The 17,522-nt window shown below is 37.0% G+C and overlaps 1 protein-coding gene across 1 annotated transcript in view; it reads right to left on the bottom strand.

The window, feature by feature from the left end:
• The window catches only part of frmpd1b (FERM and PDZ domain containing 1b), a 53,935-nt gene that overhangs the window by 16,735 nt on the left and 19,678 nt on the right, over positions 1-17,522 (bottom strand). Inside the window, exons 3-9 of the mRNA XM_084431068.1 lie at positions 15,889-15,996; positions 13,760-13,920; positions 6,405-6,507; positions 6,254-6,299; positions 4,032-4,136; positions 3,096-3,191; positions 1,407-1,532 (exon numbers count right to left, since the gene is read on the bottom strand). Of these exons, the coding sequence (XP_084287194.1) occupies positions 1,407-1,532; positions 3,096-3,191; positions 4,032-4,136; positions 6,254-6,299; positions 6,405-6,507; positions 13,760-13,920; positions 15,889-15,992 (741 nt within the window). The 5' untranslated portion in view covers positions 15,993-15,996. The remainder of the gene's footprint in view (positions 1-1,406; positions 1,533-3,095; positions 3,192-4,031; positions 4,137-6,253; positions 6,300-6,404; positions 6,508-13,759; positions 13,921-15,888; positions 15,997-17,522) is intronic.

The following is a 17,522-nucleotide window of genomic DNA, read 5'->3' as shown; positions in this document are numbered from 1 at the left end:
TTTAACAGTAATTTAACATTAAAAATATAAGTAGGCTATAATCCGAACATAAATTATAGTTGCACTCATTATTAACAACATTTATTATAAACACTAAGCATAAATGAATGACTTCAAATGTTGACTAGTGTATTTAAAGCAAAACTGGACCTCCCGGCGAGTGTGAAATACAAATAAACTTGTGCTCAAGTACCGTATGTTGTTTTGCATGCTTGATGTTAAGTGCATTATAGAAGTTGCTTTGGATTATAACAAAGACTTTATATACAGAAAAGACGGTGCACTCGTATTACTATGAATGGGAGAAAGTGCAACAGCAATATGGCGGATTAAGTCCCGCCTCCTAAAGAAAAGAGCCAATCGCTGATTGTTAAATCGCAGATTTGCCGTTAGAAGCTCCAGGTCCTAGTTTCTGAGACGCATGCGCATTCGCCTGGAAAATACCGCGTTTTGTCATGATTCGAGCATTTAGAAACAAAATCTATGAGACGGTTGTTGTCGGATTTCATTGGTGATTTCAAATATGAAATTTTAATCGTAATCTTGGCGAACCGTTTTGGAGAATTTAATGTTCCCCCATTCAAAGAGTGAAACGACTTGTCTTAAAGGGACTTTGATTATAAGTGGCAACATGTTTTAGATGGATTTTCTTTCCGGTAGTTGAAACACTTTAAGTTGCTGACAAAACATAAGATAATGATGTTCATAACAGTCAATTATGTAATTATCAGACCGTACGATTTATTTGGAAAATCACAGCACAATAAGAATCTAACAAACAGAATCTGATATAGCATTAATATAAGAGTTTATGAAGTAAGAAAAACTGAAGGATGATGAAAAGAATCAGTGAACTATTTTTGAACTGGAAGACTGAAATGAACTGGACCAATTCACTAATATGAATCAGAGAGAGAGAGACACACAAGATGTGACCCTGGACCACAAAACCAGTCACATGGGTCAATTTTTTGGCAATTGAGATTTATACATCATCTGAAAGCTGAATAAATAAGCTTTCCATTGATGTGTGGTTTGTTATGATAGGACAATATTTGGTGGAGATACGACTATTGTAAATCTGGAATCTGAGGCAAAAAAATCGAAACATTGAGAAAATCTCCTTTAAAGTTGTTCATTAATGTTGGCGATTGTGCAGCATTCACTCACACAAATACATGTTTTATATATTTACGCTAGGAAATTTACAAAATATCTTCATGGAACATGATCTTTACTTAATATCCTCATGATTTTTGGCATAAAAGAAAAATCTATAATTTTGACCCGTACAATGTATTGTTGGCTATTGCCACAGATATACCCGTGCGACTCGAGACTGGTTTTGTGGTCCAGGGTGACGTATAGTGTCTCTACAGACTGCAGATAATGCGAGTGTTGCTTGCCTTCTGGATGAGCTCCTCCTCGTGCAGCAGGAGTAGTTTAGTGATGCTGTATTGCTGTTCCAGAACCAGTGAGAAATGCTCAATAGAGCGAATGGACAGCCTTTCTTTCAGAGTCAACACGATGTCCTGCACACAGACACAGCTTCAATACCACATCCACACAGTCATTATGCACTCTGGAAGTTAGTGAGAAGTCAAGTCAGCTTTATTTATACAGCGCTTCTTACAATACAGAGTGTTTCAAAGCAGCTTTACAGAGATAACAGAAAAAGAATGCAACAGTCCAGCTTAAGTAAGTTCAGTGATGGTTAATTTTTGTTGTAAAAAAGTTATTAATTTAGTTCATTTCTATATATAGCCGCTCTGGAGAAAACTGTGATGTCATCGTCCAGTTCTCATATAATAGTGTCAATGCAGGTGGATCAATAATATTGTTGAATATTAAATTAAATGAAAATTAGAAGTAAAGAAGTAAATGGAAAATTCATATAATATAAAGTAACAGTGCTCACTGCGTGATGGAGCCTGTCGAATGCAATTATACACCCCTAAAATTCAAGATATCAGGGTAATAATGCCCCTTTTGTCTGATATTTATGTGATATGATTGACCTATAGTTAGTAATAATATCTCACCAGTGCTGTTTTTGTCCTGAATAGCAGGATTGCAAATGTGATATTGGTTTTATACAACAGTTAAATAAATAAGTTTATATTGTATTATAATTAAGACGCAATATTGTCTATTTTTGCTCAGTTTTTGCCAACGATAATATTACCTATAAAGCCAGAGCTGAATAAATCTGTGGTTTGAGCGAATCAATTGAGTGAACCAGTGATTCACAAAGAGAGTAATTTACTTAATTCCTGAATGAATCAGCTGTTTGAACAAATCAATCGGGTTAACCAATGATTCACTGAACAAATCAATCGGGTGAACCAATGTTTCACTGAACAAATCAATCGGGTGAACCAGTGATTCATAAAGAGTTTTATACTTAATTCCTGAATGAATCAGCCATTTGAACGAATCAATCGGGTGAACCAATGATTCATTAAGAGAGTCATTTACTTCTTTCCTGAATGAATTAGCCGCTTGAACGAATCAATCAGGTGAACCTATAAAGAGAATAATTTACTTAATTCCTGAATGAATCAGCCGTTTGAACGAGTCGAATGAATGATTCAATGACTTACTCATATAGAGATGTACCGCCACCTACTGGCAGTTTACAGTTTTAGAGTATAATTTCATGAAAAAACCTGTATGATTTTCTTTCTTTTGCAGAGCATAAAAAGAAGATATTTTGAAGAATGTTGGTAATCAAACTGTTTTGGTCTGTAAATATATGTAAATACCAATTCAGATTCTGCTTCTGAAAAAAAAAAGTTTAAGTGTAATAAATTCTATGTTGAATCAAATAAAATATTTAATTCTAAAGCAATTTTTTGTAATGTATATTTAATGCATATCATGTAATTAATTAGATACATTTAAATCGCTAGCTAGATAGACAGCCCAAATAAAAACTAAAATAACACTGTATTAAATCGTTGTCATGTTAGCTTAGCCTAAAGTTAACATAAAATAGTATTTTTGCCAAATGCATATTTTCATCTTTTCACAAAAATAAGGTTAAGAAGATGAAGTTGTTATACAGTACAGAAACCTAAACGTCCATCTCAAACCTTGACAGTGGTGGTCTTGTGAAATTTGAAGGCTTTGGTCTGGCCGTTCTCCAGGTAAACCTTCAGAACGTTGGGAAGGAAGAGAAGAGAGTTTCCCTGGAAACAGTGAATAAAACATGGCAGTATTAAAAGATTTTAGATACGCAATCATATTACTATGGCTAGGCAAGGCAAGTTTATTTATATAGCACATTTCATACACTATGGTAATTAAAAGTGCTTTACAGAAAGGAATTAAAAGAGTAAAAAGATGATGCATAGATAAACTTCTCATCTGGCGAAACACCGGTGTATAATATTTTTCACAGCTCCCAGTTTTTCCCAGATTTATCATCTGTATTATTTAGCTTATGTACTAGCATAGCATACAGATACCTGATTAGCCTGATAGCTTAGCATATACACGCATTTGCACTTACCCTACATATATTCACAATCATGACTTTTACGTGTTAATTTAAGTGTTAAAGGCGCTGCCGAATGAGTGGACACGCCCCTTATTGCTGATTGGCCACAAGTGTGTTTTGTTGCTCAGGTCTATCAACTTTCAACAATGTTTCTCAGAAATCACTTACTGCACCTTTAAATGTCCAAATACTTCAGTCATAAAAATAATGTAGTGTTCAATTACTCACTTATTAGGCTATTATTAATTTAAAGTCCCCCTGTACTCAATAATTGTATCCCTTAAAACTCATCTCTAATCACCAAAATGACATATTTAAACTTTTTTTCCTTGAAAAAATCTTCATGCCTTAAAATATCTTGAATGTAACTCGACACCCTTGCCTCATTTAGTATACGTGTTCTATGAATATGCAAATGAGCCCCGCCTCCACTCACTCACTCAGCTCAGAGATCCACTGGTTGACGATCACACGTTGATCTGATTGGTTACAAGGTAGTTTGTGACGTCAGAAACAAGGTTGGCTTTACCTGAGTGTGTCCGTTGACGACCACCTCTTCTGCAAAGCGCACTTTAACGGGGTTTCTTCTCAGGCGAGCTCTCTTCTCTGCGGTTATGAATGAAGACTTGGGATTCTGAAAGCAAAAAGAAGCTTTTAGGGGTGTAACAATATATCGTGTCACAATATATCGCAATACAAAAATGCATCAATATGTATCGTGGATAGTTCACCCAAAATAAAATTTACTGTGTGAGAAAGAAATTCAAGTTTTCAGAGTTTTAGTGTCAGTACTACATTAAACTACTCTATATAATGTTGAATATAATGTATAATAATGCATATGTGTGTGTCCTGATAATGTCTGATGTTACCAGTAAAAAGTGTCCGACATTATGTTAAATATATCTAGTCAGTGACAGAGATCAAACATATTCGTCTACAATAATTCTGTGTTTTCAGCTCCAGAATCATGAATATTGTTATTCTGGTGTCTCTATTGTCCTGTGCTTTGGGTTTCAGCATCAAGTCCAAGACTATTCATTTACACACACAATGTAATACCAAAAATAGCATTTTAATCAACAGTAAATTTTTTGTTAAAGGGGTGGTATAATGCGCCTTTTCACAAGATGTAAAATAAGTCTCTGATGTCCCCAGTGTGTGTGTGTGAAGGTTTAGCTCAAAATACCCCACAGATATTTTTATATAGCATGTTAAAATTGTCACTTTTTGAGGGTGAGCAAAAACACACAGTTTTGTGTCTGTCCCTTTAAATGCAAATGAGCTGCTGCTCCCGGCACAGGGGGCGGAGCTTCAAGAGCTTGTGTGTTGTTTGTGATGTCACTAAGCCGGGAGGAATGTGGTGTAGTCTCTACCAGCCGTTTGTTGTAGTCCTTAGAGAAGTCAAATCATACTCAATCACCCCTTTAATATTTTATCATATGTCTTGGAGTATCGCAATAACATCGTATCGTGAGTTCAGTATCGTGATGTGTATCGAATCATGACTTGAGGGTATTGTTACACTCCTACTTTCTTTACATTCTGATACCTGTATGTGAGATGCAAGGTTAAATTAAAGGGATAGTTCACCCAAAAATAACTATTTACTCACCCTCAACTCATCCTAGGTGTATATGACATTCTTCTTTCAGACAAATACAATCAGAGTTATATTAAAAAATGTCCTGGCTCTTCCAAGCTTTATAATCGCAGTGAATTGCTGTTTGTCTTTTGGAAGTCCATCAAAGCACTTGATAAAAGTGCATCTATCCATCATAAAAGTGCATCTTTCATCATAAAAGTGCATCTATTCATGATAAAAGAGCATCTATCCATCATAAAAGTGCATCTATCCATCATAAAAGTGCATCTATTCATCATAAAAGTGCATCTATTCATGATAAAAGAGCATCTATCATCATAAAAGTGCATCTATCCATCATAAAAGTGCATCTATTCATGATAAAAGAGCATCTATCCGTCATAAAAGTGCATCTATCCATCATAAAAGTGCATCTATTCATGATAAAAGAGCATCTATTCATGATAAAAGTGCATCTATTCATGATAAAAGAGCATCTATCCATCATAAAAGTGCATCTATCCATCATAAAAGTGCATCTATTCATCATAAATGTGCATCTATCCATCATAAAAGTGCATCTATTCATGATAAAAGTGCATCTATTCATGATAAAAGTGCATCTATCCATCATAAAAGTGCATCTGTCCATCATAAATAAAAGTGCATCTATCCATCAGAAAAGTGCTTCTGTCCATCATAAAAGAGCATCTATCCATGTGCATAATCCATATATTTATCAATATACATACAAATATCCATATTTAAAACTTTATCGACTAAAATAACTAGCTTCCGGAAGACGGCCGTACGCACCGATTTACGCCACAAGAGAAACACTTGAACTTGACGCACAACATAATGAAATTGCCGTCATTACGTTGTGCGTATATTTAAATATATTTACATATGAATTTATTTCAGCTTTATTTCAATGAACAGAAATGTTTTTAATAGTTTTCATTTTCATTTTGGTTAACGATAATAATCCAGCTCAATGTACAATGACCTTGATCTGGGAAAGGCTCTTTATAAATAAAACCTATAGTTATTATTATCAAATAAATCAAAAACTGTATTATTATCAATTATCAAAAGAAATCCTTCAGTTTCAGTACTAAAATCAAACAAACAAGACAACAGGAAGAAGAATCTTCAATACACACCGTCATATTTCTGAGGATCGTCATGGTTACAGAGTCCTGGCAATCCCTGAGGGCGGAGCATAAATCATAAATCATAAATCATGACCTCATCACATTCACACACACACACAAGCGCGTTATTCAGTGGTGTTCCTCTAATCGGATCAGCCACCTTATCATCTGCTCCGTGTTTTCCGGGGAAAGATCTTCTATGACTTTATTGTTTACTTTCAGGATCTGATCTCCAGGAAAAAGCTGTCCGTCTGCTGGGCCTCCTACAAATAAACACACACATATAATATTAAATATTAAGATACGTTTCATGCATTTTAACACTCGGTGTAAAGGGTTCGTTTTTGCACGCCTATTTTTTTTAAGTAAATTTCACATATGGAATTAAGTAAACTCTACTTAACTAAGTTGAGTAAACATTAGCAAAGAAAATGAGTAATTTTAACTCGGCCAGAAAAAGGTTGAGAGTAATTTGAACTTTCCTTTGCAATACGTTTTACTCAAACAAAATAACACTGAATTTAACCACGTTTTCAAAGTGTATGCTTTACTTAGAGACATCTGAGTAAACAATATAGATATTGTGTAGACACCATGTCTACATAACGCGACACTTGAACACAGACAATACACAATACACAATGACCGTAACATTCGATGGATCGTTCTTGATTATGAATGTGTCATTGTGAGTAGAAAATGAACTCCAAATGTCACAAAATGGCACGTTACTAAACCTAACAACAAAATTAATGATAAAACAGTGTAAAAACAGCTGGAAACCAGCCAGAAATCAACCTCATTAATTATTCATTATGCATGATGGGAACACCAGTATCAGAAAAGTTGAGTAGTTTTTAATTTTATTACTTAAAGCATAAATGAGTAGAACTTTTTAAATTCATGTAGAAATTACATATGTTTTTTCTGTATTATTTACTTCACCACAAAATCATTTTTTATCAGTGTATGAGTAAAGGTTATTGTGATATTGCGCTTGTGAAAGATGCTTCTGTCTTATTGCGCGTCTGTATTTTCACGTTTATTATGTAGAGTTTATGTTGAAATCGGTGCGATGAGATTCTGTTCCTCATCCTCTGATTTAAATAGTTAGATTTCATGATCTTTAATCTTTTATGGTTTTAAAATAAGTATTTTATGCTCACCAAAGCTTTTATTTGATCAAAAATACAGTAAAACATTTTGAAATATTATTATAATGTAAAACTGTTTTCTATGTGAATATATATTAAAGTGTAATTTATTCCTGTGATCAAAGCTGGATGTTCAGCATCATTACTCCAGTCTTCAGTGTCACATGATCCTTCAGAAATCATTCTAATATGATGATTTGATGCTCAAGAAACATTTATGATTATTATCATTGAATATGTTAAATCTGTCAAAGTTATAGTGATGAAAGTTGCATTGTTAATTCATTATTCATGTCACGTCTGGTGTGAGTCTGACTGAGAGTCTCTGCATTGCTCTGTCCTGCCATTTACACTCATTTGTCTTCATGCCAAACACACACACACACACACACACACACACACACTGAGGGCTGTGAGGTTTTCCCTCTGGGCTTTTATCAGCTGTTTCTGCTGCAAAAAAGAGAGAAGTCAGCACTGCAGAGTGTGTGTGTGTGTGTGTGTGTGTGTGTGTGTGTGTGTGTGTGTGTGTGTGTGTGTGTGTGTGTGTGTGTGTGTGTGTGTGTGTGTGTGTGTGTGTGTGTGTGTGTGTGTGTGAGAACACAAGAGCTTTGTTGCCAGATCTAGCGAGCGTGTCGTTTACCGTCTACGAAACGAAAGCTTATAAGAGGCTGATTTGAGTTTGAAATGCTTAAAAAAGGCGGGAAACATCTCGTGTTGACGTGCTGGAAATGTCATCTGAGTCTCCATAACCAGAGCAATGATGTTGACGTGGAACAAAGACTGTATTTATATACAAAGAAGATGCACTCATATCACTTATGAATGCGAGAAAGTGCAGCATGCAAATAAAGTGACTGGTAAAGTCCTCACATCAGCTGAAAGCTCTGGTTGTCATAGACTGGAGATACGGCCACCAAGACAACAGACTTTCCATGAAAGAGACTTTGACGTGCAATCATTCTCGTGTAATTGGTTTGATTCGCTATTGTGCCCCACTGGAGCATGCAGTAAACAATGCGAGAGAAAATATGGACCTCATAATGAGATTTTAGGCAATACTGCAATTAAACTTTATCTCATGTAAATAGTTCAATTAAATTGATGCAATTAAGCTCATAATTATAGTAAAATATGTGGCATATGTTGATTAAAAACATTATAAATCGTGATCACGGATCATGAGCATTTTACATTTATGCATTTGCCGGACGCTTTAATCCAAAGAGACTTATATTGCATTTCAAGGCACACATTTACATTCTCATCAGGTCTTGCTTTCCCTGGGAACCGAACCCATGACCTTGGCGTCGGGAAAGTCAGATTCATAAACATGGCAGTGCGTTGTTGGGGTGTTGATATATCATCAATATAATGCAGTATATTGAAGACATTAGGCGTCCATTTTTGCATTGGATGTAAGCAGATTAAATCATGCATATGTGAATAATAGCAGTGAAAATAACCATCAGAATCATCAGAATGATGAACACTGCATGTAAACGGTCACGTGAACATCTTACTGGGATTAAATCCTTACTCTGGTTACTGGGAATAAATCACATTACTGGTGCACATGCACACATATGAGAGATGAAGCATCTCAAAGAGTTTGACAAACCTGGAATAACAAGTTGAAATCTTTAAAAATGTCAGGGAAGCTTCCGCTTTACAAGATATGTGGCTTTAATAATTTACTTTAATATGTTTTATTATGGCTAATATTACCTGTGCTTTATTTGTTCTTCCATATTTTGCACAAGAATATAGAAGTACGACAAAGCCAAATGTACACGAGTGATCAAACGTTTGGGGTAAGAATTTGTTTGTTTTTGTTGAATACTTATATATCAATATTTGATATAAACTGATATATATATATATATATATATATATATATATATATATATATATATATATCAGTTTATACTTATTCAGCTAAGAGGCATTAAACTGATCAAAAGCGACAGTAAAGACATTTATAATGTTACAAACATATTTACATTTCAAATAAATGTTGTTCTTTTGAACTTTCTATTCATTAAAGAATTTTGGGAAGAAATAGATTCCACATCAATATGAAGCGGCACAACTGTTTTCAACACTGATAATAATCATAAATGTTTCTTGATCATCAAATCATCATATTACAGTGATTTCTGAAGGGTCATGTGACACTGAAGACTGGAGTAATGATGCTGAAAATGACAGGAATAAATTACACTTTACTGTATATTCACATAGAAAACTGCTGATTTACATTATAATAATATTTCACTATTTTTTACTGTATTTAAAAAAAAATTTAAATATGAAAATACATAGCAGATACAAATATTTCTTTAATTAGGCCAAACTATTTTTAGTGATATTTAACGCATATTTAGTGATGCCTTCTTTTTCACAGCATTAATTGCAATGCATTCTGGGATTGACTCCTGTCATGCAGTTCATACAAGCTGCCATAGATTTTAGCCAAAAAAGGTCCTTTGAACAGAAGACCTCTAAAACAGGAATCCAGTGTAGTTTGTAATAGAGTTATTCTGTGTCTTCAGTGAGATTGGGATCAGGATGAGAATAGATCAGGTTATCAGCTCGAGTCGGAGTGTGTGTGTGTGTGTGTGAGAGAACGAGATTGTGCACCTGCATCTTAATGAATGAAATAAACGAGAGGAGCAGGTGTTGAGCACAAGAGTCACGTCTGTTCTCACACTTTCACCATCAGAGACGCTCAACATTCAATCTGACACTAGGCGCGTTTCTGTGGAAGCTCGTTTCCGCCACAGAATAAAACATTTTAAAAGATAATTGCGACTTTTTATCTCACAATTGCGAGTTTATATCTCGCAATTCTGACTTTATAACACACAATTCTGACTCTATATCTCGCAATTCTGACTTTATAACACACAATTCTGACTTTATATCTTGCAATTCTGACTTTATAACACACAATTCTGACTTTATATCTCCCAATTCTGACTTTATAACACACAATTCTGACTTTATAACACACAATTCTGACTTTATCTCGCAATTCTGACTTTATATCACGCAATTCTGACTCCATATCTCGCAATTCTGACTTAATATCTCCCAATTCTGACTTAATATCTCCCAATTCTGACTTAATATCTCGCAATTCTGACTTTATAACACACAATTCTGACTCTATATCTCGCAATTCTGACTTTATATCTCGCAATTCTGACTTAATATCTCGCAATTCTGACTTTATATCTCCCAATTGCGTATTATAAAGTCATAATTGCGAGATATAAACATGCAATTCTGAGTAAAAAAGTCCGAATTTCAAGTATATTTCTCGCAATTGCGAGTTTAAATCTCATAATTCTGACTTTATAACACACAATTGCGACTTTATATCACACAATTCTGACTTTATTTCTCGCAATTCTGACTTTATATCACGCAATTCTGACTCCATATCTCGCAATTCTGACTTAATATCTCCCAATTCTGACTTAATATCTCGCAATTCTGACTTTATAACACACAATTCTGACTCTATATCTCGCAAATCTGACTCTATATCTCGCAATTCTGACTTAATATCTCCCAATTCTGACTTAATATCTCCCAATTCTGACTTAATATCTCGCAATTCTGACTTTATAACACACAATTCTGACTTTATCTCGCAATTCTGACTTTATATCACACAATTCTGACTCCATATCTCGCAATTCTGACTTAATATCTCCCAATTCTGACTTAATATCTCCCAATTCTGACTTAATATCTCGCAATTCTGACTTTATAACACACAATTCTGACTTTATCACGCAATTCTGACTCCATATCTCGCAATTCTGACTTAATATCTCCCAATTCTGACTTAATATCTCCCAATTCTGACTTAATATCTCGCAATTCTGACTTTATAACACACAATTCTGACTCTATATCTCGCAATTCTGACTTTATATCTCGCAATTCTGACTTAATATCTCCCAATTCTGACTTAATATCTCCCAATTCTGACTTAATATCTCGCAATTCTGACTTTATAACACACAATTCTGACTCTATATCTCGCAATTCTGACTTTATATCTCCCAATTGCGTATTATAAAGTCATAATTGCGAGATATAAACATGCAATTCTGAGTAAAAAAGTCCGAATTTCAAGTATATTTCTCGCAATTGCGAGTTTAAATCTCATAATTCTGACTTTATAACACACAATTGCGACTTTATATCACGCAATTATGAGATAAAAAGTCAGAATTGTGAGATTAAAAAGTCGCAATTACCTTTTTTATTTTTCACTCTGTTCAATCTGTTTCCATTACAGATTTAAGCAAAACTTTTGCGATTTTTTTCTAAATGTCGTCAAAAAGCTATTGCGAAATGACGCCGTTTACATTAACTGATGTTATGCGACTGAAACTTCATTTTTTTCTTGCGCAATAAGTAAAGTCCAAAAACCATGGCGACGGACGTTGGTTCTCACACTTATGTACTATATCCCAGCCACTGCACGGGCCATTATTATTAATGGAAGGAGATGTATGTGTGTTATCAAGCATTAATGGTAAGGAACGACCCTTATTATACTTGAGAGTGGCACATATGAGGTGTTTCTGGGTGCCCTATTTTAACGATCTGAAACGCAAGTATCAAACGTGAAACGCAAGTAACTTTGTGGGCGGATCCGACGCAAATGTAAAATGGCTTGGTCTTAAGTAGTGACATCTCACATTCCCTTTAAGAGCAGGCGTGCTTGTTCCATGGCGGATTGCTATTATAACGGCGGATTTGCCAGACTCACGCCAGGAGCGGTTCACAGCCGAGGAGACCGACGTTCTCGTCAAGTGACATTGGGGATGGAGAAACACACCCAAATTAGCTTCGGTTAAACAGGCGTATGATAATTTGGGTAAATGTGTGAGCTAGATTTATGCCTATTTTTTCACATCTTCATGGACACAACAATGATTTCCCTCGTGTGGTAATATTTTTCCTTGTAATAATGTATGGTTTTCGAAAAATGAGAACTGCTGCGTCTGTGTAGATGAGAGAAGCAAAGTGCACACGCTACATTGATTATGGCCAAGCATGCGCCCTTAAAATAGCATATGAATAACATGCGCAACGCACCACTGACTTTAGACGAGGTTTCTCCTGGTCAGTGGCGGAATTGTTTTCTGAAACTGCAAAATAGCACCAGGGAACGTTTGCACTGGAACACGCCTCCTCTTTTCGCTGAACCGCCCCCGGGAGCGCAAGTTCATTCCCTAATTTACTGACGTGCGTCTGTGGAGGGAAAAGTCCGCTGTGCGCGGATGCAAAATAGGAATGATACATGCGTCAGTGTACAAAGACAATTGCCCTGGGTGCAAGATGGGGCCCTGGGTGTTTCTCCCTCATTTCTGCTTCCAGGTCTTGATTGTGGCATTTATTTGAGGTTTAGAATCCAGTATTCCTGTAATTCTTCTGTCTTTTATGAATTTAATAAAGAGCTCTGTCTCGTATTCTGTCCAAACACATGGCCTCATCTACGTCAGCTGACCTGTAAATGCGCAAAAACTGTTTCCATTGCAGTTTTGCGAAATATTTCTTTTTCGAATTGCCTGAAAAACCTCATCATGCAAGCGGAAAAAACTTTTTTGCGATAAATGGGAGTTTTTGCGAAATTGATGTGTTTCCATTGGGCGTATTTTCAATTCGCAATTTCAATTTGCGCAATTTGAAGGGTAATGGAAACACAGCTACTGATAGACACACACATCCAGAGGAAAAGGCCATAAAGGAGATTATTCTCAAGAGAAACATTTGAGAAGCAGGAGAGAAACTAAATGAAACGAAAACTAAAACTAAATCCATTTCTGTTGCTTTGAATAAAATAAGCATTAACTGAAATAAGATCAAATATAAAAATCACAAAATTACTAACACTAAACAAAACAAAAAATGGAAAATATAAAAATGAAAACTAATTCAAAATATTAATAGAAACTATATGATTTAAAAAAATGGACAAAAAAACACAACAAAATACTCAAACTTTAAAATTAAAATATACAAATAAAAACTAATTCAAAATATGAATAAAAACTAAAAACTATATATTTTTACAAAAACACAACAAAAATTGCAAACTTTAGCAAAAATTTTAGTGCAAAATATCAAATAAAAACTAATTCAACATATTAATGAGACCTATAACACTAAAATAGCACTGCTTCTTAGAAGTCTCCATTTAATCTTATCGGTGTCTCTGACTCTTCGCTTAGATCATAATCTGTGTTCAAAAACAACCTGCTCCTTAAGCCGAACTCCACGTGTGTGTGTGTGTGTGTGTGTGTGTGTGTGTGTGTGTGTGTGTGTGTGTGTGCACCTGCAGTGACGTCCCTGACCAGCAGGGGGAGCTGTGCTGAGACACTGAAACCATGAGAGTCCAGGACAGAGTCTCGGATCACTTCCACCGTCACTTTCACTGGGAAGTTCTGCCGGCCCGAATCCCCGGAGCGAGACCTCCTGCCTCCTAAAATACGCTCCCTATGAGAGAGAGAGAGAGAGAGAGAGAGGGGGGGGGGAGAGAGAGAGAGAGAGAGAGAGAGAGAGAGAGGGGGAGAGAGAGAGAGAGAGAGAGAGAGAGGGGGGAGAGAGAGAGAGAGAGAGAGAGAGAGAGAGAGAGAGAGAGAGAGAGAGAGAGAGAGAGAGAGAGAGAGAGAGAGAGAGAGAGAGAGAGAGAGAGAGAGAGAGAGATCAAAAATGTCTTTACTGTCACTTTTGATCAATTCAACGCATTCTTGCTTAAAGGAGTAATTAAAATGTCCTGATAGTTTACTCTCCCCCACGTCATCCAAGATGTTCATGTCTTTCTTTCTTCAGTGGAAAACGAATGAAGGTTTTCATAGATGTTTATGTAGATGTAGATATTAAAGACGCCATATTATGCCCTTTTACAGAGTCTTGATGTTGTTTCAGGCTCTACTAGAACAGGTTTTCCTGCTTGAATGTTGATTATTTTCCTCATATTCTCCATTGTTGCGGCTCCTCTCTTCCCAGTCTGTCGAGAAGCACCTGGCTGCAGCCTGCAGATTTGGGCGGGGGTGCACCTGGGGTGCACGTGCAGCCCCGCCCACAATGCTTCTCATTGGTTAGTGGCAAGTGATGACGTAGATCGAGGCGGGGCCGCACCTGGGGCGGGGCTGCACGTCTCTTCCCGCCAATATCTCTTCTCATTGGTTAGTGGCGTGAAGTCATGACGTGATTCTAACATGTTTTCGTTTCCGATGTTCATCGCCGCATGGTGAGTACATTACAGGCAAGCTACTCTTTTTTTGTTCTAATTTTATTTACATTTTATTTTACAATTTTTAATTCTGAAGTGGCGTTTAGTGTGATGTTAATTGGTGTAAAAATGAGATCGTGTAGTGCTAACTTTACTCATCATATCACACAAATAACTAGGACAGCGTAGGTCTAAGTGTGCGTGGTGTGTGTGTGTGTGTGTGCGTGCGTGTGTGCGTGGTGTGTGTGTGTGTGCGCGCGTTTGCGCGAAATGGCACAAGAGTTTTCAACCGCATTTCCTGTTTACCGTGGCGTCGACGTCATTACTGTGCCACTAACCAATGAGAACCAGGTGCGGCCCCGCCTCGATCGACGTCATCACTTTACCCCTAACCAATGAGAAGCGTTATCTGCAGGCTGCAGCCAGGTGTACTTGAGTCTGTCAGTAAAGCTCTGTTTACTTCCTGTCTCTATGAAGCCCCTCCTTCTGAAAAGCACACTGTGCTCTGATTGGTAGGCTGGAGCAGTGTGCTGTGATTGGTCGAGCGCTTCGAGTGTGTTTGGGAAATGTCCCGCCCCTTCCCATAACCGCCAGTTTAACACACTACTAACTAACTCAACCAGGCCCCGCCCCTTTATTCTGCGCATTAATTATTATAATGAGGAATATTGTGACGTGTTCGTTCCCGGAAGAAACTCAAGACTACAATGGAGGCGTTTCAGGAGTTCAGAAACACTGACACTGATATAGAGAAGAACTGCGTGACTTTTCATTGCCGAACGAGTGTTGCTTGGGATGTCCCATTGAAAATGGGCACTACATTTCTATCTGGATACTTTAGATGTGTGGTGTGTCTCATCTGGTTTCCCTGTTGATGGCAACATTTCCCTGTGTATCATCACCTTCATTCCATCTCGACAAACACTGAATCTCACAAGCTTCGCAAAGCTGGAATTTATGGCCCGTTTGGAAACCAAGACCATAAAACCTGCAAAACCCTGATCACTGTAAAACAGTTCTATGATCTGATGAGTGTTCGCTTCCTGCGTCGGGATGTGTGTGTGTGTGTGTGTGTGAGAGAGAGAGTGAGTGTGAGTGGGTGTATGTGTAAGTGTATGTGTGTGAGTGAGAGAGTGTGTGTGTAAGTAAGTGTGTGTGCGAGTGTGTAAGTGTGTGTGCGAGAGTGTGTGTGTGCGTGTGCGTGTAAAAGTGTGTGTGTGTTACTCCACCTGCTGAGAGAGTCTCTTGAACGCCGCAGCCATTTCCCCACGACCTGCTCGACCCGACCGACCTGACGAGGAGATCGACTTCTGCTTCTCTCGCTCTCCTCCATCTAACTGAAGACAGAGAGAACGAGAGAGAGAGAGAACAAGAGAGAGAGAGAGAGAGAGAGAGGGAACAAGAGAGAGAGAGAGAGCGAGAGAGAGAGAACGAGAGTGAGAGAGAGAGAACGATAGAGAGAGAGAGAACGAGAGAGAGAGAGAACAAGAGAGAGAGAGAACAAGAGAGAGAGAACAAGAGAGAGAGAGGGAACAAGAGAGAGAGAGAATAAGAGAGAGAGAGAGAATAAGAGAGAGAGAGAACGAGAGCGAGAGAGAGAGAACGATAGAGAGAGAGAGAGCGAAAGAGAAAGAACGATAGAAAGAGAGAGAGAGAGAGAACGAAAGAGTGAGAGAGAGAGAGAGAACGAGAGAGAGAGAGAACGAGAGAGAGAGAGAGAGAGAACGAAAGAGAGAGAGAGAGAACGAAAGAGAGAACGAAAGAGTGAGAGAGAGAGAACGAAAGAGTGAGAGAGAGAGAGAGAGAACGAGAGAGAGAGAACGAAAGAGAGAGAGAGAACGAAAGAGTGAGAGAGAGAGAGAGAGAGAGAATGATAGAGAGAGAGAGAGAATGATAGAGAGATCAGTCATAAGGACAAGGATAATTCAGTCTGAAACATTATATTTTAACTCAACAACATCAACATTGGCCATCATGTTCTTTCTTAAAGGCCGAGACTAATGAAGTGTTGAGGTCAGATCGCTTTATGTTAATGAACTCCTGAACGTTGACATAATTAGGTGTAATTAGGTGGAGGTGTTCAAAAGTGCTGCTCACAAAACTGCATTTTTATATCAAAAATACAGTGAAAACTGTGAAATATTAATATACAGTAAAGTGTAATTTATTCCTGTGATCAAAGCTGAATTTTCAGCATCATTACTCCAGTCTTCAGTGTCACATGATCCTTCACAAATCACTCTGATATGATGATTTGATGCTCAAGAAACATTTATGATTATTATCAGTGTTGAAAACAGTTTCGCTGCTTCATAATTCTGTGGAAGCCGTCATACATTCATTAATATATATATATATATATATATTTTTTTTTTCAGGCTTTAATGAATAGAAAGTTCAAAAGAACAGCATTTATTTGAAACAGAAATCATTTGTAACATTATAAATGTCTCAAAAAATGTCCCACTTCTGAGTGCAGAAACAGTTTCGTGGCTGTTTTAATCCAAAGACTCTTGAGGATTAACTAAAAAGAAGGACAACTTCCTGTTTCAACAGGAAATACATCAAAAACAGGAAAGAAAACTCATTTTGCATCGATAAATGCGTAAAATCTATTTTACTTTAATTACTGATGCATTTCAGAGTGAAACAGACACAGCTGATTCTCTCTCTCTCTCTCACACACACACACACACACTCTCCAGGCCTGGCATTTAAAGGACAAAACGACGTCACAACAGACAAGATCCCACATGCATAATAACATCTACAGATGATAGAAACACACACCGTACCTCTGCAACACACACACACAGTACCTCTGCAACACACACACACACACACACACACACACACACACACA

The sequence above is a fragment of the Rutilus rutilus genome, assembly GCF_951802725.1.
Source record: "Rutilus rutilus genome assembly, chromosome: 14".
Taxonomy (NCBI): domain Eukaryota; kingdom Metazoa; phylum Chordata; class Actinopteri; order Cypriniformes; family Leuciscidae; genus Rutilus; species Rutilus rutilus.
This window is presented reverse-complemented; position numbering and strand designations above follow the sequence as displayed.